Source organism: Chenopodium quinoa, unplaced genomic scaffold (assembly GCF_001683475.1).
Source record: "Chenopodium quinoa cultivar QQ74 unplaced genomic scaffold, ASM168347v1, whole genome shotgun sequence".
Lineage (NCBI taxonomy): Eukaryota > Viridiplantae > Streptophyta > Magnoliopsida > Caryophyllales > Amaranthaceae > Chenopodium > Chenopodium quinoa.
In genome coordinates, this window is record NW_018744582.1 from 2,910,501 (window position 1) to 2,932,981 (window position 22,481).

At 31.7% G+C, this 22,481-nt stretch overlaps 3 protein-coding genes across 3 annotated transcripts; all 3 read left to right on the top strand.

The window, feature by feature from the left end:
• On the top strand, nt 1-2,160 carry LOC110699378 (peroxidase 4-like). The gene is made up of 4 exons (XM_021876902.1): nt 1-288; nt 861-1,052; nt 1,156-1,327; nt 1,539-2,160. Exons 1-4 carry the CDS (start codon nt 88-90, stop codon nt 1,931-1,933), a joined length of 960 nt encoding a protein of 319 aa, XP_021732594.1. The 5' UTR covers nt 1-87; the 3' UTR covers nt 1,934-2,160.
• A 9,288-nt stretch (nt 2,161-11,448) lies between these two features.
• On the top strand, nt 11,449-14,458 carry LOC110699379 (peroxidase 4-like). The gene is made up of 4 exons (XM_021876903.1): nt 11,449-11,851; nt 11,990-12,181; nt 12,310-12,475; nt 13,842-14,458. Exons 1-4 carry the CDS (start codon nt 11,636-11,638, stop codon nt 14,231-14,233), a joined length of 966 nt encoding a protein of 321 aa, XP_021732595.1. The 5' UTR covers nt 11,449-11,635; the 3' UTR covers nt 14,234-14,458.
• A 1,930-nt stretch (nt 14,459-16,388) lies between these two features.
• On the top strand, nt 16,389-18,156 carry LOC110699380 (peroxidase 4-like). The gene is made up of 4 exons (XM_021876904.1): nt 16,389-16,687; nt 16,862-17,053; nt 17,202-17,367; nt 17,476-18,156. Exons 1-4 carry the CDS (start codon nt 16,466-16,468, stop codon nt 17,853-17,855), a joined length of 960 nt encoding a protein of 319 aa, XP_021732596.1. The 5' UTR covers nt 16,389-16,465; the 3' UTR covers nt 17,856-18,156.
• The last annotated feature ends 4,325 nt before the right edge of the window (nt 18,157-22,481 follow it).

Genomic DNA, 22,481 nt, shown 5'->3' on the forward strand with positions numbered 1-22,481 from the left:
TGGTGATCTTGTTCTCAACACACACTCTCATCTATATACTTGCTACTTAAGCATTGAGTGGCTTGATTAGTACGGAGTAACAAACAAATGGCTTCTCCGTCTCCTCTTTTGCTAGTCTTGTTCGTCTTTCTTCCTCTTGGTATCGGAAGATCTGATGCTAATTTATACTATAATTCGTGTCCACAACTATTCCCGACAATCAGAGGTGTGGTGCAGTCTGCTATCAACAAAGAGCCTCGTATGGGTGCCTCGTTGCTCCGCCTCCACTTTCATGATTGCTTCGTCCATGTGATCAACTTATACTCCGTCCTTATAAACCATTATGTGTGCATAGTGCATATTCTGTAATTATACTTCCAACTTTCATCTTGCGTAGTTGCACTATATTCCATCTTGCATGATAAGTTAACATATACTTCGTACACATACTATTTTAATTTTATTTTAAATTTTTCTAAATAATATTTTCATGTAGTGATTTATGGCACCTAGGCGTTTTTCATAAGAAGTAAATCGTACGGAGTATGAGCAAAGTCATGGTCTTATGCGAAAAGTGAAGAAAATGAATTATTCATGATTTGGGCCGGAACCAACCAAAGAATCCAAGTTATTTTAGCTGGTGTATTATTCTGGGCCGAGCTACCTATTTTTTAATACGATGACTGGGCCATTCTCCTAAAAAATGTTTGATAAATTGGGCTGAACTGGACAACATTTTTAGCCCAAACTCATATCAATTGGACCAACTTTTAACATACTGGACTGGATATACTACTTTTTTTTTTTTTTTTTTTTTTTTTTACGGAGTATTCTTTTTCGTCGTACAAGATGTATTAATATTTATGTTTTGTGACAAATAGGGTTGTGATGCATCAAATTTGCTAGATGATTCACCTTCTTTCAAGAGTGAAAAAGGTGCAGCTCCAAACCGAAACTCTGCTAGAGGATTTGAAGTCATTGATCAAATCAAATCAGCAGTCGAAAAAGTTTGCCCGGGTGTAGTTTCTTGTGCTGATATTTTAGCGATTACTGCTAGAGATTCCGTTGCTATTGTAAGCATCTTACCTCTTTACACATTTTCAAAAATGGTTAAAAATCATGTCTAAATAATTATAGTTTAATTAGTTATATATGGTTTTTTGTGAAATATTGTAGCTAGGAGGACCTAATTGGGATGTGAAGCTTGGTAGAAGAGATTCATTAGCAGCCTATTTTGCCGAGGCCAACGCCACCAATACAATTCCTGCTGCAAATGCTAGCCTCAGTAATCTCATTTCTAGCTTCCAAAATCATGGACTTTCTACCAGGGACTTGGTTGCCTTGTACGGTATGTACAACATCGTACTCATACGGTCATACCCAATAATCCGATATTAATATGCTTTAATCAAACAAGATTTTAATCCAAAATCACCTAATTTTAAACACATAATATTCCCTAGAGAAATATATGTAAAATGTAATTTTGTACTTATTCTATGATTCTTATCTGACAGAGTATTTTTCTGTTTCATTTTAAATCAACAAAAAATTAACAGGGGCCCACACAATTGGAGAAGCAAGGTGCACAAACTTTAGGCAACACATATACCAAGACAAGAACATTGATCCCTCATTTGCAAAATCAAACCAAGGAAAGTGCCCTAAAAATAATGGAAATGGAGACAATAACTTGGCACCCTTAGATGCTCAAAGCCCTAACAAATTTGACAACACTTATTTCAAGACCCTTCTTAACAAACAAGCAATTCTTCATTCAGACCAAGAGTTGTACAATGGAGGAGGTGCTACTGATACGCTTGTTCGAACTTATGCTTCGAATCCAAATGCATTCATCTCCGATTTTACTGCCTCGATTATTAAGATGGGTAACATCAATATTCTTACTGGCTCACAAGGACAGATTAGGAAAAACTGCAGGAGAGTGAACTAATTATATATCTTAAGGCTATTATTATAATTACAAGTTTGGGTTTTAATTTGTGATGTTGTATTCTCACTTTCCTTAAGAATTGTGAGTTTTTATTATGTTTTATTTACGTCATTTAATTTGTATTGTGAGTTGTGAGACATAGATATTGTAATGTTTCGTGATGCATTTATCATGAAGCGTCAACAAGTTTATTTAAAGAAGTAAATTATTTACAAGTTCTGCCTTAATTATTTACAATTTTTCCCCTCACTCTCAAATCAATATCTGCTAACTTGGATCTAATTAATCTATGTACGATTCTGTCTTAATTGGGCATTCTCCTTAACTAAAAAAGGCTTAATTTGCAATTGGTTGTATGAAAAAAACTGTAAATCCCACATGATGAGTCATCACATGAGTATAGGTGACATGCTTTACATTCTTTTTATTCAAAAATAAGTGTGCAGCCTAGCTCAATCCTTTATGTATCTACATGTGACATGATAACATAAAAAGGATTTTCTTATTGCATTAGAATTATTACTCCCACCATACATTATTCAATTATACTTGAGCTAATTAGTTAGTAGCAACTTAATAAATCCATATATAACTATGAATATGCTGAAAGAAATAAGTGTGAAATTTCTAACGGGCTGAAATTTGAATGATCAAATTTACACAATGCATATACTCGATATTTAATTGATGCTATATTTGACGTAGGTTAAATAATTGACTTAGCTAGATACTCCCAAATTCTCAGCTCGTATAACTCCTAATCCAACTAAACAAGTTCAGTATTTAATTTAGATTGAAGGCCATACAGAAAAATTAAAATCCAATCCCTAACCCTAAAATCTAAAAATTAATTTCATGATTTTAAACTCATAAGCTTAAACCTTTGCTTAATATGATTATTTGATTTTTAAATTATTCCATAAGTTATGTAATTTGTATTTTCCTATGACATTCCATAAGATAGCTGTAGTACACTACCCAAAAGATCTCTAGAAGATGAAATATCTTTTAAAAGAATCAATCAATAATCTCAAAATTGGGTAAAGTTGACACAATCATAGGATTAGTATCTATTTCGAATATAACAACTATAGTCAGCATTCACACGTTCAAAACCTGGACAATAACTCAAATTATTGGTCCTTTTATTTCATTATTTTTTAATTAAGTAGTCAAAGTTTGTTGGGTGATGAACATTAAAGTGGTAGATGACTGTATCAACCTTGGCATCGGACCAATTAGCAATAGTTGTTGGTAAATTGTAGGCACATGTCGTTATTCTTTGAAGATTAATTTATAGAATATTCTACCAAACCTTTTTGCTCGAGCTTTTACGGCGTGACATACTCACATGGAATTTTTGTACTTGTTAATAAGTATGATTATAGTCGTTATACTGTAATTAATACTTTAATCAAGTAATTAATACTTTAATCAAGTCAGTATGAAACCGTAGTTATACGATTTTTTAAATGTCTAACAATCGTTTATATCAAGTGTTGTAGACTTGTAGTTAATATGGAATGAGAAAGTATGTACGATTGTCGATTGAAGTTGATCAGATAAGCACCAACACATTCTTTTACAGGTTCGAGTTAGCTCCACTTATGCCCCGTTCTGTTCACCTTATTTCCACTTATTTCAGGAAAAATAAGTTCAGATAAATTCAGATAAGTTGTGAGATAAGGGTTAATCTGAGCTACCAAAGTTCAATTTATAACTAATATAAGTTCTAATAAATAAGTTCAGATAAGTTTAGATAATATCAGATAAATTCAGATAAGTAAAAATCAGGTGAATAGAACGCACACTCATATTATGGGAAAAACACCTATGAAAAGGAGAGGTAAGAGATAATTAAGATGTATATCAACATTAATTATGTTTTCTTTGTAAGACAAGCCAAAGAACAAATGATATAATTAAGTTTTATCCAACTAAGCTACATATCATCCACACCCATCAACGCTAAATATGTCTTAAATTTTTAACACTAATTAGTAAAGGGTAGTGATGGGATTTGACCACGACAAAAGGTTTCATGCAATTGAAAGCATGCACTGTTTAGTTAGCCGATCTATTTGAATTGCTCGCTTATACATACTATAGGACACTATAGGTGGGTAGTGGGTTCCTTTCCAAATGGACCAAATCGCTTGCTTTATCTTTCAAAATAATATTTGTACGTCTTTTCTTAACAGATTTCATTAATTTGAGTAGCAAAATTCTAAGCTAGCTACTATTTCTGAACTCTGGTATGCCGATAAATACCTAAACCTAAACATGAGAATAATAAGTCTCACAGACATAGGAATCTAGACAATTGGACAAAGGACAGAGTAAGAAATTTCAGTGCCTTCTCAAACATTTACGTGGCCTAGAGCGAAACTAAAAAAATCCCTTAAATATAGAGATATTTTTCATAAATACTCAACAATATATTTCATGAATTTTATACTATCTTTGTTTCGTATTAAATGTAACATTTGTGAAAAATTATTGCATAGTAGCAAATAACAGGAAACAAAGGAAGTATTTAAAAAAAAAAAAAAAAATTCACCAAAATTACAAATACATAATAGTCACTTGAGATTTTGGCTTATTCTTCTTTCTAATTTTTCTTTTTAGCACTTTATCTGTACTCTTATGCTTTACAATAAAAATAAATGTTATGAAAGATAAGTATAGAAAAGAATTTTAAGGGACATGCATAATCATAAAAATTGAGGGGGTTAAATTACGAGAGAATTAGAGAAAAGGTCTAGAGTTTAGACACACCTAAAATAGATATACTTCTCAATTTTTGCTTTGTTTAATAATTATTTACATTTTTTATAAATTAGACTTTTATAGTTTAAAAAAATAGATGTGAGGCCCCTCAAAATGGGGGCCCTGAGCCATTGCTCAAGCTGCTCATGCTAAGAGACGGCCCTGAGATATTTACTCTGCCGATAGTATACAAAATATGCATGCACTTTCTCTGTTGAGGGGTTTTATATAACTGAAGTATTTCGTAAAATTTATACCAATATGATGAATAATGAAAGTTAATGCGGAGTAATCAAATACTCCGTAAGTTTTATCTATGGCCGGAGTACTTAGATTTAAGAGCATTGAAATTAATGCTTCGTAATGGTGCAAGGTGACCAAGTACACCATGACGTAGCTCCATGAAAGTGACAGCCCAAAGAAATAACACTTATTTGTGAGCAAGTCTTACATGCTTTGGTGGGAGCAGCTGAGCAGCATGCAATGGTGCATTTACTAATTTGTAGACTTGACTGGATGTAATTATCTGCCTTAATAATTAATTGCATGACAAATCCATATTGTCCAAATTTGACATTATCACTTGCTGTTTTGGACCCCATTATCTAATAATATTTTTTAATTAAGGACTAAAATATTTAAAAATTAATTTTGAAAGCATTGTTTATAAGAAAACGTTTTGGCAAGGAGTGACTTGTAAGTATTCCTATCTAAATAGTCATGTCAAAACATAAAGATTAAGAGTCCGGGAACATAGGTAATCATGCATTTATCCCTTAATTATGTATTTAAATATGAATTGACTCGTTCAATTCTATTTGCTGACTATGAATATTAATGAGAAGACGGGTATGGAAATACACATTATAATATTTTTGTGCTTTTTTCATTAAAATTTTAAACTATTTATCTATATTATATTGTATAAACATCTTATTAATCTTATTAATGTTATGATCTTTTCACCTTAAAAGAAATAATATTTAGCATTGTAAAAAATAAGTGAAGTTAAGTTTAATAAAAATAAACAATTTGAAAAGAGAAAATATAATAACAACTATTAAAATTAATTTAAATGCAGTGGAAAAAATTTCCAATTTAGGAAAAATGATTTAATTTTAATATTTTTTTTTGAAGAAATTTTAATTTCAATTAAAATAATTTTAATTCTCAAACGAACTAGTAGAGAAATGCTCATTTGCATCGCCTCATTTGCGTCGCTTGTAGAAACAAACGAAGCAAATGATATAATTTAAGTTCAGTTTAAGTTATTTGCGTCGCTTATTTATTAAAAGTGCGACGCAGAACACTGATATAGGTTATTTGCGTCACTTATTACTAAAAGAGCGACGCAAATAATAATGTCATTTGCGTCTCTCTTTTAGGAACAAGTGACGCAAATGATTTTGTGAATAATTTGCGTCACTTGTTACTAAAAGTGAGACGCAAATAACCTACAGTGTAATTCCAAAAGTGAATACAAAATAAAAAACCTTTCTAACTTTCCTTCGTTCCCAAAACTTTTCGAAGTACCTCCTTCCTTCGTTTCCAGCAGCAGCATAAGGCACAAATTCGAGCAAAAATTCGAAGGTAATTAAGCTACCTCGTTCATTCGTTCCCAGCAGCAGCATAAGAAGAATTTTTTAGCAACAAATTCAAGCAAATTTTCGAGCATAAACGCACAGGTAACGAACCCTAAACTTGTGCAGCGAATTCGAAGGTGTAATTCGAACCCTAATTTTCGAGCAACATGTATTGATTTTGTTGGTTAATGTATGTAAATTTATGCAGCAAATTCGAAGGTTTAATTTAAACCCTAATTTAGAGCATAAACGAGCAAATTCGTGCCTAATAATAGCGAATATGTTTTGAGGTATTCTTTTTTCTTGGTTTTTTTTTTTCCGTTTTTAATTGATTGTTATTTTTGTTTTGTTCAATCTTTGCTTCAGAATTCTGAATTTTATACTATTGTGAAGTGATGATATTATACTATTTGTGATGTGAGTTCAATTGATTTTGGTGGGTTGCTTATTAATGCTGCCATTGATAGGATGCTTTGTCCATGTTTTATTTGCTATATATTCAAGCAAGTGAAATTAAAATAGAATTCACAATGCTTTTGGCTTTTGGGATAAGTGATATGGAGAGATTGATAAATATATATATATTTTTTGATAGGTATGTTGCCTTACCTCTTAATTAGTGAAGAGGTATTTCCAATTGATGTTCAAAAAGTTTAGGTGTTATTGGCTGGTCTCTGCTTCAATTCACTGGAAAGAATTCTCTTAATTCTGATGAGTTATGAATTTTGTTGTTTGTCTGAATGAATAACTTTATGCCTTGTGCTTGTGGGTGGGTGAAGAGGTTATCAGTTTTTTTTTCCAAGGAATCTTGTCTCATGCTGGTCTTTCAGCTGTAATGTTGTTATTGTTGTAGCTTGTTTGCTCTTTAAAATCAGTCTTTCAGTGGTTGCTACTGTTTGAATAACGTTTTATTTTATTTTTATTTCTAATGAAGTTATTATTTTTTAAATTTAAATTTGGGTTGTGCCAGGGAAGTCCCTCAACAATGGCTTGGACTTGAAATATCTAATCTTGACACAACAGGGTTGGGTGACTTAGAAAAGTTAATCCAGAGTTTCCCTGATACCTTAAGTGGTGTTTTTGTTCGAAAGGTTTGTGTGCCTTTGTACCTTTATCATTTATCTTCAAGATTATGATTAAGCTAAATTGTTGGATAAACAGTTTAAATGGATGCACCATGAAGCTGAAATTATCTACCTTTGTGATGTAAGGTGCTTTTGCCATTTTATGAGGCTATTTGCTACTAAGAGGAGTCCATGTTTTGTAACTCATTATCTCTAGATGCAACATTCACTTATTAATTCACCAAAATTGCTAAATTGATTTTCTCAATTGTTGAGTTTGGTTGTTGATGGGCTTGGACTTTGAACTTGTTTGGGAATTAGGGTTTCAATTTGTTCTTGTATTCTGTTTCTAAAAATTTAATGGATTAGCAGAAAAATGTTAGGTGAATTAGTAAGTTAATTAGGTAAGGCAGTTTGTTAATTATTACAGTACTGTAACAATTACTACCGCTGTTTTTTTTTTTTTTTTTTTTTTTTTGGGTGTTATAATTATTGAATTTGACCACTGTTTTTCACAGATATATTATATACCCTCTTGTTAATTTTTCCTGGTATAAAGTTATTCATTAACAATAGTATATAACTAAAAATATATTCAAGTGAGTTCTTGTTAATTTTGCCTAGTTTGAGGCGATAGTACACATACGACATTGTAGGAATCATTGGGTTCTTCTGGTATTATGCATGACTAAGCGTGAGGTCTACATCTTTGATTCTATGAGGCAAAAGCGAAATTTGGCAATTAAGTTTCCAATGACAAAGTAAGTTTGTTTGTTTATAGAGTCATGTGAATTTATTTAAGGTTAATAAATGCTTTTATATAATTTGCACAAATATGTTATTTATTTCAAATGTGTAGTGCTTTTCGAAATTATAAGACACTAGGTGGACAATCTAAGGGAAGTAAATTGACATGGCATTTGGGACAGGTTTAACTTAATTCCTTACCCAAAATATACTTTCTTAATAATGTTATGTATAGCAATCAAATTGAACTAATTGTTATAATGTATGTAGTGCCCTCAACAATTAGGTGGACGTGAATGTGGCTATTACGTCATGCGTTATATGTTCGAAATAATGCAATATCATCATAATAGTGAGGACCTTATTACGGTATGAGGTGTCAAATATTTCATTTTTACTTAATAAATACAATTTGAAGTACTTACACTTGGATTAAACTTTTGCACTGATATTTTGTTTGTGTTGTGCTGATAGAATTTTTCAAGATCTACACCGTACACAAATGAGGAGATAAACGAGGTTCGAGATATTTGGGCATACTATTTTGTATGCAATTTTGAACTTTAGATCTACACTTACAAAACTCCATTTACTTGTTAGACTCTTGTTCTATTTGTTAGGATTGACATGAATGTATGTATTTTGTTTACCAACAATTTGGGTTGGTGTTGGTGATTGTGTTGAATGATGACTATAATGTCAATGGAATTGAGTTGTAAATTTATTGGACAGGTTTTTGATATGCTGCCGTCATTCCCAATTTTATGGGTAGGCCAAATTACAAAGGAAACTCTGCCAAAATTTATATTTGAATTCTTTATTATTGCTTCTTACTTTTTATTTTGTATCATATATATATTTATATATCATTTGCATCGCTGATCATTAAACAAACAAGCAACGCAAATAATTCGCTTTTGAATTGTCAAACAAGATTCATTTGCGTCACAATATTATAAAAAAAGCGATGCAAATAACTAGAATTCGCTTCACCATTTAACACTATTTGTGTCGCGTTTTTATTAATAAAAGACGCAAATAAATCTCATTTGCGTCGCTTATTTATAAATAAGCGACGCAAATAACACTCATTTGCGTCGTTTTTTGTAAATAAGCAACGCAAATAAATATCATTTGCGTCGCATAAAAGTGCGACGCAAATAAGAGTTATTTGCGTCACACCAATGTGCGACGCAAATGACTTAAAAGTCATTTGCGTCGCGAACACTTGCTTCGCACCTAGAACCGACGCAAATACACTCTAAAAGTGCGACGCAAATGATCATTTCTCTACTAGTGACGGATAATTTAAGTTAAATAAATAACATTAGTATGTGGTTTATCAAGAAAAAAAAAATAATAATAACATTATTAGTAGGTGATCAAATCAATTAGTGAGTTAATGCATTGAAAATGTGTCTTCTAGCCGATACTCAAACGCTAAGTAATTTACATCCCTAGTTATTTTCTAAAAATAAAGTGGACTAGCTTTTTGCATGGATAGATAAAGAAACACGTACACTTTACTTGGGACAAAGTGGACCCTGATCATTAACTCATTAGCTCAAATAATAGTATTAATAACTTCCAAAAGGTTCACTTTATGAACAAAGTCAAAAAACTTTCACAATTTTATCTGTTTTTGACACGAAGCCATGAATTGAACATAGCGATCAAGGGCAGGAGGAAAATCTACTATTAGATCTACGATATCGCCGTTATGCAGTATTCAACAATTATGATAAGTAATTAATATGTTTCAAAAAAAAAAAAAAATGTAATATGTACTCTTAATCAAGCATGCATGCTTGGTGGAAACGACCGGTGAGAAATTCACCTTAAAGATTTGAGATTACAAGTTTGAATCCTATCATTTACATATATTTCTATGGGAGTAGAGGATTCCCTTATTTCTCCTTCTATGCTCAAGCATTGATCTGTAAGTGTTGTTGATTTAGTAGGATCTTTTTTGTTCCTTCCCAAATAATAGTATTAGTTATAGTATTGTTGTAGTATAATAATAATAATAATAATAATAATAATAATAATGACAATTATTAAAATAATAATATATGCAATATATATTACTTGTATACAATAATGCCTATGATCAATGTCATATAGTTCTTTTTATATACAATCTCTTGTAATAAGAGTACATTCGAATGAACATAATAATTAAGTAAAAAAAAACGTGTATAACACGGGCTGAAAACCGCCACTATTTAATTAATTATTTATTTATTTTCATGGGGAGGTGCAACAATAATTGTTTATGTAGAGTACTTAATCCGAACAATTATTAACACATACAGTACTTGCAATACTGCTATTTTGTTCCTAGATACACTTAGAAACTAATTGTATCTAGGTTTTTTTTTTACTTTTTTTTCACTCATTTTATCAGTTTTGTATTTGAGAAATTTAAAATGAACCAAAAAAAAAATATCTACGAGTATGGATGTTTTTATAGTTGTTGTTTGAAATATGACTATCATAGTATTTAAATGATAAAGCAATATGATTGATTCATTTTTTACATTATAATATGAACACAACTAGTCTTTTAATGTCTACAATGAAAATATAATTTTTAAAATTTTAATCCAACATAAAAAAATTAAAAAAAAAAAAAGTTTCATATGTGGCGCTACACCGTGTAGTCAAGGTTACTTATACAAGGGTTACTCGGTCGGCCATGGGTTACTTAGTCAGAATTTAATTATTACTTGGTCAAGGGTTACCCGATCAGTGTTTTTGTGTGTGTCAGTCGGCCACACGGTGTGGCCAGCCACACAGAAAACGCTGCACGCTGATATTATATTTCAAGAAATTATGAATATAAATAAAAATTTCATAAATTAAAATTAAAATTGGATATATAAAAAAAATGTTGATGAAACTATTTTATACCAAAAATAAAGAAATGTACTTTATTATTTGAGAAAAATAAGTCAATTATATACTGTATAAAATCATTAAACCATTATTATGGTAGTCATCATATTTCAAATGACCACTACAAAATTTTCACTACGAGTATACAAAATCGACTTACCCTTAAACTATGAAACTTCTGTATTCCAAAGTCTACCATATCTCGTAAGTTCCAGCTACTGGTTTGATGTGTGACAGTTAATATGAGCTTATTAAGTTATCTTAAAAAAACAATTGTTTTTATGTTTAAAAAAATAAAACTGCTTGGGTCACACTTGCTTAGCATCATTCATAACAAAATTCCAATAATTGACTTGTCTTTAGAGGATCGATCAAACAATAAATTAGCCTACCACTTAAGAACACAACTCAAATCCAACATTCAATTACATGCAACTAGGCATATTTATATAGGACTATTAATTATTGGTAGGGTATCTTATAATATACAAAGTATAACCTTGAGAAATCTTATCATTAAGATTACTATATATATCATGCAATTTCCTTAAGCTTCTTCAATCCAACAACACGTCCTAGTTTGTTAGCAAAATTTGCTTGTCATTTGGCTAACAAACTTCCTTTGAGTAATAATCTAAATTATGGCATCATCTTCTTTCTTAGCTGTGTTTGTAGTTGTGGCTTTACTTATGGTTTCTATAAGGAGTTCAAATGCTCAACTTACTACGAACTTCTACTCTAGCTCTTGTCCCAATCTCTTTTCTACTGTAAAGTCTGTTGTGCAATCCGCTATCAACAAAGAGGCTAGGATGGGTGCTTCGCTCCTTCGTCTATTTTTTCATGACTGCTTTGTCAATGTAAACATTATATGTCCTATCATATCATCTTTCATTTCCTTTTTAAATAAACACACATGCAAACATCTTTTTATTATAAAGTCTCTTTATTTATTACCTAAAAATATTTTTCTGATTCATTCTTTTGATACGTAACAGGGATGTGATGGATCAGTTCTACTAGATGATACTTCTAGTTCTACTGGTGAGAAAACCGCAATTCCCAATAGTGGTTCACTAAGAGGATTTGAAGTAATTGACCAAATAAAAACCGCGGTTGAGAAAGCATGCCCTGGCGTTGTCTCATGTGCTGATGTTTTGACCATTACTGCAAGAGATTCCGTTGTCATTGTGAGTAAATAGCTAAGATTCATTTAACTACTCTTCACAATAGTCAATGCATGAAACAAATAAAAATGTTACGTACTACTATCATAATACACAGTTTCTTGTTTTAAATTTTTATATTGTTATTTTAGCTTGGAGGACCAACTTGGAATGTGAAGCTAGGAAGAAGAGATGCTACAACGGCTAGCTTATCTGCTGCAAACAACAACATCCCACCACCAACTTCAAGTCTTAGTGCTCTCATCACTAGTTTCCAAAATCAAGGGCTTTCCACCACCGATATGGTTGCTTTATCCGGTATATATATAAACTACATACTTTTATGACTTTTATCTCCCCTCCAAATTGGATTTTATTTGGTATAGCTTAAGTTAATATGCCTTGCTTAAAGTATTGCATAAATTAAATTAGAGAACCTCTAAGAAAACCAATATAATAATTAAATTTTTTGGGAAGGTTATTAGCTTATCAATTGGTTCAATTGTGTACGTACACATGGACATAAATCCCTCATTATATTCTATTTTAAAGATATGCTACATCGGTTTTTATAAGGAGTTAGTTATTGCGTGCATTTATATTAATGCATGATATGAGATAATTATATGTTCAGTTGTATTTTTAAAGTATGTGATAGAATGAAAATAAAAGGTATGCTATCGAATATATACAAGTATATACTTCGTATTAGGGTTTCGAAAGGGGAGCAATAATAGTAAAATTATTGAGACAAAAAGGAGTTGATACTAGAAGGAAAAAGAAAAGGAGAAGAAAAACAGTGAAAGAAAAAGACACTGTGCTTTTGTGCTAGAAAGAAACATGTTCCTCGCCGCCGGTTATATAATTGTAAAAGGAGTACGAAAATATTGACTAGATTTATAGTGTTTACCAAATATTTTGTCATTGTTTGTTATGATTAGAACTTTTGAAGGTCCACTCCATTTAGAAATTAATTCAATAATTATTAATTCTAATTAAACAAAGTAAATATTAAATTTTTTTTTTTTTTTGAAGAAAAGTAAATATTAATCTTATACTAAGACAATTATATAATAAAAATACCGTATGACAACAAACATGATTAGTTATTAGTATTATATATCCAGATCTCTCATCAAACTTTTTATATATATTTAAATGCTATTAAATTAATTCATGAGGAGTCGGTGTGAAAATGACGTATGTAAAATATGACAGTTTAAAACAATCTTTTAGAGAAATCATCATCCTTAATTATATTCATAATTCTAATATTAGGCTCACAATTCAATGGGAGAATTATTTTCTATTGGTAGACTGAAAAATAAAAATTAATAAGGAGTTAAAAGACATGTACTACTTCCATTCCTGAAAGTTCGACTCATTTACTATTCATGTGGTCAAAATAAAATAACATTGACCACATTTTATGATTTTTTAAACTTAAATATCAATACTACATATTACTAGTCAAATATTTATATCGGCACTGGATCAGATCAATGTATATAGATTGGCATTTTTAGTCATTTGAATTTCTTATTATACACTGCATCTACATCGATATAGTTATTATGTAATTAATTATGATGGATATAATTTGCCGTCGCATTTGCTTACTGTATACTCGTATATTATGTCATAATCCTGATAATAAATTTTGCTCACATAATTTATTTATTAGGTGCCCACACAATTGGACAAGCAAGGTGCACAAGTTTCAGGACTCGCATATACAATGAGAGCAACATTGACGCATCATTTTCCAAAACAAGGCAAGCAAATTGTCCAAGTGCTAGCAATTCAGGCAACAACAACTTAGCACCCTTGGATGTCCAAACCCCAACTTCCTTTGATAACGACTACTACAAGAACCTTGTTAGCCAAAAGGGTCTTCTACACTCCGATCAACAATTGTTTAGTGGTGGTTCCACCAACGCTCTCGTCCAAACTTATAGTACCAAGCCTAGCCAGTTTAACTCCGATTTTGTCACCGCCATGATCAACATGGGTGACATTAAGCCGCTCACCGGATCCAATGGTGAGATTAGGAAGAACTGTAGGAAGACTAACTAATTTAACTAAGCTGTGGTTGTAATTAATATATGAGCACATAAATAATGTGTTACACTTGTTAAGGTTGGGTAATTTGGTTCAATAGAACCTTGAAGTGCTTATAGCTTTCATCATCTTGTCCTCACAATTGTTAGTTGAACTTGTGTTCTAAGAGTTCGTTATAATTGTAAAATGTTCCACGGATCAAATTGGAGTTTATTATGTTCCTCGATTTTGTTTTTATTTCCTACAAAAAGTTTAGACGAATAATTCTTATCAGTCAGCACTCCCGATCGCTTGAATAAAAATACCAAAATAATAGATCATAAATAGGTTAGGATAAGCTTCATTAGGCTAAGTCCTTTAGCATGAAAGAGCATGGGTTGCACCAAAACCTCTATAACATAGCCTTGAAGTATCCCATATGCAAGGCATAAAGAGGTTAGAAAGGCTCTAGAATTGAATTTTCTGGCCGGATGTCTTTTTCGTACATGCTTAGGATATGAAATTGTAAACAGAATTCCGAATTGCACAAGTTTGTACAAATTATTGTAGCAAGCATATAGAACACTCCTCTAAGGCAGGGATGGTTCTGAGCATGTGCAGGGAGGTCGATCGCACAAGGCGCCTAAGTTAAACTATTATAGAAGGGCTCCAATTTTTGAAATTTACTTGTACAAAGTAAAGAGAAAACTAGTTAATTAATAATCTATTCTTCAATTTTATCACAAATTTATAATTTCGTAAAATATTTTTCGTTAAAAAAATAATTTTAGGGCCCAATTTAACAAAATTGCAGCGGACCCTTTCCAATGTTAGCATTTGTAACCCCGCCTGCTCTAAGGTTAGGCACCATGGATTATGGAAGCCTTTAATTAAGTAGGTGTTATGGCGTTTTAAAAAAATAATAAATAAATAAATAAAATAAAATAAAATGGTAGGTGTTATAGCTCAGATCATTTGAACAAATTAAACCATCCATAGTTATAAAGTTGTGACTTCTCAAAAAGCAATCAAATTTAAGCTTTATTTCAATCATCTTAATCTATTTTTGTTGCCTTCTCATCTCACACTAACAATTTTGTAGACACTCTTAGCCTAACTTAGCTATCAGGTAATTGACTTCTTTGGACAGATGTGTGAAGAAACTCAGAAAGTGGATATTGTGATAATTACCTGATTGACTTGTTCAGGTAATAATAAAGTAATGATTTATTTCACAATAAGGATATAATTGAAAAGTATATATTGGATTTGAAATAAAATGTTTAGTATCCAAAACGCAATGTATACACACAAATTTTTATATGTGTCTGGTCACACGGTGTGGTAGGGGTTACTCAATCAGGAATTATTCGGTCTCTCAAGGATTACTTGGTCATAGGTTATTCCGTCGATCAGAGGTTATCCGGTCAGTGTTTTAGTGTGTGTCAGCGTGCTGTGCTGTGTGGCTGACCACACCAAAAAGCGCTGGAAGTATACGTAGCCTATATTAAAAAATGGATTCTTTTTGTCACAGAGTTTTAAAATTTATTCATTTTATTGAAATGTATGGGTTAAACATAATTGAATATATTCAAGCTTATTTTTGAGCTACTCCATATCTCTTTCATTTTGAGTTCTTTGTGGTCCTACATTATGGAACAACAGAACAATAATTGGATCATTTAATTTGACTTTGGATCAAATTAGGTATTTGTAAGAAGTATTATTATAATTCGGGTCGGATCAATTTAGACTGACTAAGGCTAACCACTTCACTTCTCATGCGTATATGCATAGTGTACCGCGTCCAATTCAATTGGAAAAATAATGGACCCATTAAACCTAACATATTAAATTTCTTATAACTATTCTCGTAGTGACAAATTCAAACTTTCGTTTATTATTAATGTTCTAACTTCTAACAACTCTCGTTGGTTAGTCCACTGCCTGAGCTAGGTCGCTATGTGACAAATTTGGCTTGGTCGGTTTAATTTTCCCTTTGATTAATTCCAAGTACTTGACTTTCTTATCTAGTACACTCTTAGGTAATCCTTCCGCTAATTAAGTATGTTGAAATTAAAATTACATGTAACTAGGCATGTTATTAGGGCCCCACTTATAATATTACCTTGATAAAGCTTTACCTTTGGCACCACTATAAATATCATGCATTTTCCCTAAGTTTGCTTCATCCACACTTCCTAGTTTGTTAGCAATATTTGTTTGCTTTTAACTTTGCTAAAAACTTCCCTAATTCTAATCAAAATCATGGTTTCATCTTGTTCTTCTTCCATGAGTTTTGTAGTAGTAGCTTACCTTCTTGTGGTATTGGTTGGGAGCTCAAATGCTCAATTGACCCCAAACTTCTACTCTAGCTCTTGTCCTAGCCTTGATTCGACGGTGAAATCTGTCGTACATTCCGCTATCAGCAAAGAGGCTAGGATGGGCGCTTCTCTCCTTCGTTTGTTCTTCCATGACTGCTTTGTTAACGTAAGCATATATCTTAACATAATCTCATTCTAAGATGAACTACATGCATGCTTATACATTGTTAAATAATTTATCTGAGCATCTTATAGAATAACAAATCATAATAAACAATAAACGTACATTTTGCATTTACAAGACTGCTTTTTGACATAAAACCTAACATGTGTATAATAGGGATGCGATGGATCACTTCTACTAGATGATACTCCTAATTTCACGGGTGAAAAGATGGCAAGACCTAATAACGGCTCAGTTAGAGGATTTGAAGTGATCGACCAGATTAAATCTGCAGTTGAGAATGTTTGTCCAGGAGTTGTCTCATGTGCTGATATCTTAGCAATCACCGCTAGAGATTCCGTTGTCATTGTGAGTAAAAATTATTATATCATCATAATCAAACTATAAACTTATTCACATATACTTTTCATTTAGTGTATTTGCTCAACTTGGTAAAAATAATAGTACTAGTTATATATAAAAGTTGGTCTAATCTTAAAAAAACATTTTGTTGTAGCTTGGAGGACCAAGTTGGAATGTAAAGCTCGGTAGAAGAGATGCTAGGACAGCTAGTCAATCCGATGCAAACAATGACATCCCACGACCAACATTTAACCTTGGTCAATTGATATCAAGTTTCCAAAATCAAGGCCTTTCTGCCAATGACATGGTCGCTTTATCTGGTATATAACTATGTTACTAATAAACAATTATTTGTAAAACTATAATTATCAATTTATTATGTAAATCTAGCATATAAAATTTTAACTTACCATAAAATTATTTATTAGGTGCTCATACAATCGGACAAGCAAGGTGCACAAGTTTCAGGGATCACATATACAACGACACCAACATAGATGCATCATTTGCTCAATCTAGGCGTGCAAATTGCCCGAGGACTAGCGGCATGGGGGATAACAACTTAGCACCCTTAGACCTCCAAACCCCGACTTGTTTCGACAACGACTATTACAAGAATATCATCAACCAAAAGGGTCTTCTACACTCCGACCAACAATTACTTAGCAATGCTCTCGTCCAAACTTATGGTGGCAACCTTGGTAGGTTTTACTCCGATTTCGCCACCTCCATGATCAAGATGGGAGATATTAAGCCGCTCACTGGATCTAACGGCGAAATCAGGAAGAATTGTAGGATGATTAACTAGTTTTTCTAAGGATGTTTACGCGGCCCTAATTAAATACTACACGTACACTTCACATGATACACCATGAAATTATGTTCATTTTTGTTATAGTATAGGTCCAAAGAGGCCATAGTACTTGGTAGTTCTTTGTTGGTTTTGGTAAGAAATTTTATTTGTCGTGTTTGAATTTTTCATATTTGTTTTAAAGGTTGTATTTTTGTTGTAATAGTTTGTTAGATGTAATTGTAAGATGTATCAAATTTGAATTCGATTAATCTCTTTGATTTAGGTATAGCTGTATAAGATTACAATTTGGTATTAATTGTTGTGAAATTTAAATTTTCACTTTGAGGAGTTTCACAAATCTAACATTCTTTTAGTTGGAGTAGGCAATTTTAGTCTCACATGGAAAGAATAAAGAGAAAACTTCCTTATAAAGTTATAAATGAGAGCGAGCTCACTGCAGATAGTATAAGGCTTTTTAGTAAGGAGCCCAAAAATAAATCTGTGCAAATTGACCTAACAAGGTAGATGACTCTGGTAAAGATGGCTCTGGGCCGTGCCGGGTCGTGCCGGACCCACGTGCTTTGGGGTTAGTTAGGCCTGGCCCACGAGTTTTGTGCCGGGTCGAAGTTTTCAAAAGATTGCCCGTGCACGACGCATACCCACGTGCCATCATGCCGGGCTTGCGTGCCTAAGCAAAATAGCATTGTTTTAGCATGCTTTGTCATGTTGGACCCAATTGTGCCGTGTCTTATCGTGCTTCTCCCAATTAAAGGCGACCTAAACCCGCCATACGCACAATAACATGCCGTGTCGGGCCTACATCGTGCTCGTGCCGTACTTTTTTCGTGCTGAGTCGTGTCGGGCCGAGCCCAGTGCCATCTTTAGACTCTGGCCGAATATTTTTTATGATAATTGAACAAATGATATTTTGATAATGAAATTAAGACAAATCCTAAACTATACTAGTATTAAACATTTAACATAATATTAAAACAAGGTTTACTGCTACGGTACTACCGTGACAATTATAAATCCCTTGTCTCTTTTGTATTCCTTTTTCTTAAGTCAGCTTTGGTCATTCAACGTTTTATAGGTTCTTTTGGATCATCAACGTCGTCATTATACATTCATCCATAATACGAAGTACCAAGTCTACATCATTTACCAAAACAGTATGTAGTCTTAGTCGTCATTCCTTTTCTTGCAAAAACGTCCATATGGGAACCGTAACTATTTATAAAAATCACGATTCGAACACTAAGCGTTACATAATTAAGGGCATACTCCGTATATTTATATTCGTGACAATGTGACATGCCCTTGACCAGATGTGGAGACTGGAGACTATACCTTCTAGATTGCATCCTTGATTATATGGCCATTAATTTACAAAGATTTGATCAAAGGATTCACCATCAAGTCATCAACAAAGAGGCTAGATATAGGAGTATATCTACTTTGTTTATTCTTCCATGACTGCTTCGTCAATTTAAACATTCTAAGTGTGTGCATATAGCGCGTTAGTATAATATTACATAAGAGATGGACTAATTGTTTACTTAAAATAAAATTTATGTCCTTACTAATTGATTGTATATCCTCCGTTCTTATGTGACTTAAGGGCTTTCATCAATGCACGCAAGTATGCCAATTTGGTTATTATTATTGTATTCTAAATTTGTACAAGTAGTTATTTTCACCTTGGTGTTAAATTTATGAGATGGTACCTAATTCTAGATGATCTCTCTTAGCTACCTCCACTCCAATTGCTTGTGGTTCCTAGCAACATTGTTTTCTTAGGTGCAAATTCCTAACAACATTGAATTTTTGAATGAAGTAGTCTACTTTGAGGGCAAAATGGTGGAACACAGCTTGAACACGGTTTAAGGATATGCATAATTAAAGATTGAAGTGTAGGTTATACATTATACAACTTGATGAGTAATGTTTTAATAATTATTTTGAGGTTTTGCATAATTTATTGACAATTTATTGAGAATTTTTTTATACTCGACTCCCTTCATCCTGATGAAAATAAAAATTACATAGTATTTTTCTACAGTTCAAATATAATTTTAAAAATTTACAAAGTATATCTTTAGAAAACTATAAGTAATAATAATTTAGAATTGAAGTAATTCAAATATTATGAAAGAATTTTATTATACTAGTTTAAATATAATAATACTCATTGTGTAAGGAAATAAAAAGTTGATCAAGATTCTACAATCTATAAACATAAAAGGTCAAATATGAACTACATTTAGGGGGCGAATGAAATATATGATGTAGAAGTATTACGTTTTAGTCTTTCGCCTTTTGGAATTTTCTTTTTTCCTTTACATTTGTAGCTATTTAAGATTATCAACTTTGGATTTTTCTCAAAGAGGCCGATGCAAAGTTTTTGTTGTTATGGTTGATTTTAGGATAATGTCAGGATGTTTCTACTATGGTCATCTTTATTGTAACCATGACTATACTTAATTATGATTGGCTGATTTTTGCTTTATTTTTAAATATTGGTCAAACCTATTTTTTAAAAAAATTTCCTTTTTTAATTCATTTTCTTATTCCAAAAATTAATATTGATTTTCCGAAAATATTTTTTTATTTTCGAAATTATTTTATAAAAATCTACTTTTAATAAATCCAAAAATAAGATTAAATACAAAAAATCAAAATAAAAAAAAAATTGTTCTTCATAGTTCATCAATGTTCTTCATCGTTTCTTCAAGTTTGTTCATCCATGGATGAAATTAACCACCAATATATGATCTATGTCCCTTAAATTCACTTGCGCATCAATGGAGATAAAAAAATGGCCCGATTTATACAGCCTTTGCAAAATTTTAATAAATCAAAATTTGGTGTTCTAACGCATCCGAGTAGGTTTTTAATCCTTGAAAATAGATTTTGATGGTACAATATCAATCAACGGATGCGAAAACAGGGAATTTGTACAATAAATGTATTAATATCTGATCATTCATTACGATTGTACAGTAAAATTATTAAAATATGATAATTGCATACTTGAAACCTGATAATTGATTAATAAAATTATTTGCACAATATAATTCATCACGGAAAATGTGTGGAATCTTTGCATACTTGAACTTCAATGTTAACAAAGAAAGCAGAAAGGTGTTACATTGTTAAAGTTCTGTTCAATGGATTATACGGCGTTTGAAGTATTGAGAATATAATTCCGCCGGATTTTCAATCGATTATTCTTCTTTCTCTTCTGACATTTCATCAACTCTCTCTCCTCCTCCCTTTGTTTTTCGTCAAGAGGGAAACATTAAATCCTTGTTAAATTTGTCTATCAAGGTTAAATTCTTCATATTTTTTTCATTTTCGACTGTTACGAATTCTGGGTTTTTCTGGGTTCCAACCCAGCTTTACGCGAACCCCCAATTCGAAAAACTTAAAATTTTGCATATGCTGTGTAGATCGGGCATATATTTAATTTCTATCGATGCATGGATCTATTTACGGAACAAAGATCATAAATCGATAGTAAATTTCATCTGTGGATGAAAAACCTTAAAGACGCTGAAGAACAATAATTTGATTTTAATCTTTTTAATTTAATCTTATTTTTTGATTTTTATAAAAAAACTGATTTTAATAAATAATTATAAAAATAAAAATAGATTTCCAAAAAATTAGAAATTAATTTTCGGAAAAAAAAAATTAGTTACAAATTTACATATCCTTTTCAAATTAGTTGTCTTGTCATTTGTCAACTATTGTGGTGGTAAAACATAACGAAGGAGCTAACTCTATCACGATAGAGATCACTCCCAAGAGAAAATTTAACTATATACAGTATAGGCAAAGCAAGCATAGAATTTCTCTATAATTAAATTAAGTGGGCGAACATGTCCATTATTAAGAGAAATTGGACCTAACTCCGCTAACTTCAAAACTTTCCAAGAATTAGTACATCAAATCTAAGTACATAGTTACGTATTTTTCTTACTTGCAACATTTTAATATACGAGTATCACTTTGACATTTTATTTAAATTATTTTAAGAAAACTAATTAATTTAAACATCATTAAGAGGGAAGGGTGAAAATTTAAGGTTTCAAGTTATTTTAACTACGCTGTTCATTTAACATTTTTAATCTATTACTTAAACCGTAAGCAAAGAAAATACATTACAATTACGGAGTATAAAAATTAAAGAAGGTGTACAAAGGGAATATGTGACAATGTCAAAGTTTCATACTACGTATTTAAAATTTTATCCGGAAGAAGTAGAAGCCTTGATTCTGGATTACTTGTCGACCAAATCTCTGTTTGGTTAGATTTAGCAAGTGTGCGAGTAAAGTAGGTTCCAACTTTTGACAATTTTACATCGAAAATACATTGACCAAGCCGTATATGTCATTTTTTTTTTTTTTTGTCCTAAAAAAGTCTTTAAAACAGTTGTGTAATTATGGCGTGTTGATTTTTAGACTATAGTTTTGACCTTTATATTTTTCAACCAATTATTATTTCTCTTTATACTACGTTCAAAGAACTATCGCATGCAAATTATTAGGGTCCCACATTAATGTTACCTTGAGATCACTTTATTGCAGCAGCAATACTACTATAAATACATGCATTTCCTCAGCTTGTTTCAAACAC

What these genes read in the sequence shown, in the direction of transcription:
- LOC110699379 (XM_021876903.1), top strand. Translation starts at nt 11,636, where the DNA reads ATGGCATCATCTTCTTTCTTAGCTGTGTTTGTAGTTGTGGCTTTACTT. An exon ending in TTCATGACTGCTTTGTCAAT is followed by an intron (nt 11,852 to 11,989) that starts GTAAACATTATA and finishes GATACGTAACAG; the next exon opens with GGATGTGATGGATCAGTTCT. An exon ending in CGATATGGTTGCTTTATCCG is followed by an intron (nt 12,476 to 13,841) that starts GTATATATATAA and finishes TTTATTTATTAG; the next exon opens with GTGCCCACACAATTGGACAA.
- LOC110699378 (XM_021876902.1), top strand. Translation starts at nt 88, where the DNA reads ATGGCTTCTCCGTCTCCTCTTTTGCTAGTCTTGTTCGTCTTTCTTCCT. An exon ending in TTCATGATTGCTTCGTCCAT is followed by an intron (nt 289 to 860) that starts GTGATCAACTTA and finishes TGTGACAAATAG; the next exon opens with GGTTGTGATGCATCAAATTT. An exon ending in CTAGAGATTCCGTTGCTATT is followed by an intron (nt 1,053 to 1,155) that starts GTAAGCATCTTA and finishes GAAATATTGTAG; the next exon opens with CTAGGAGGACCTAATTGGGA.
- LOC110699380 (XM_021876904.1), top strand. Translation starts at nt 16,466, where the DNA reads ATGGTTTCATCTTGTTCTTCTTCCATGAGTTTTGTAGTAGTAGCTTAC. An exon ending in TCCATGACTGCTTTGTTAAC is followed by an intron (nt 16,688 to 16,861) that starts GTAAGCATATAT and finishes TGTGTATAATAG; the next exon opens with GGATGCGATGGATCACTTCT. An exon ending in CTAGAGATTCCGTTGTCATT is followed by an intron (nt 17,054 to 17,201) that starts GTGAGTAAAAAT and finishes ATTTTGTTGTAG; the next exon opens with CTTGGAGGACCAAGTTGGAA.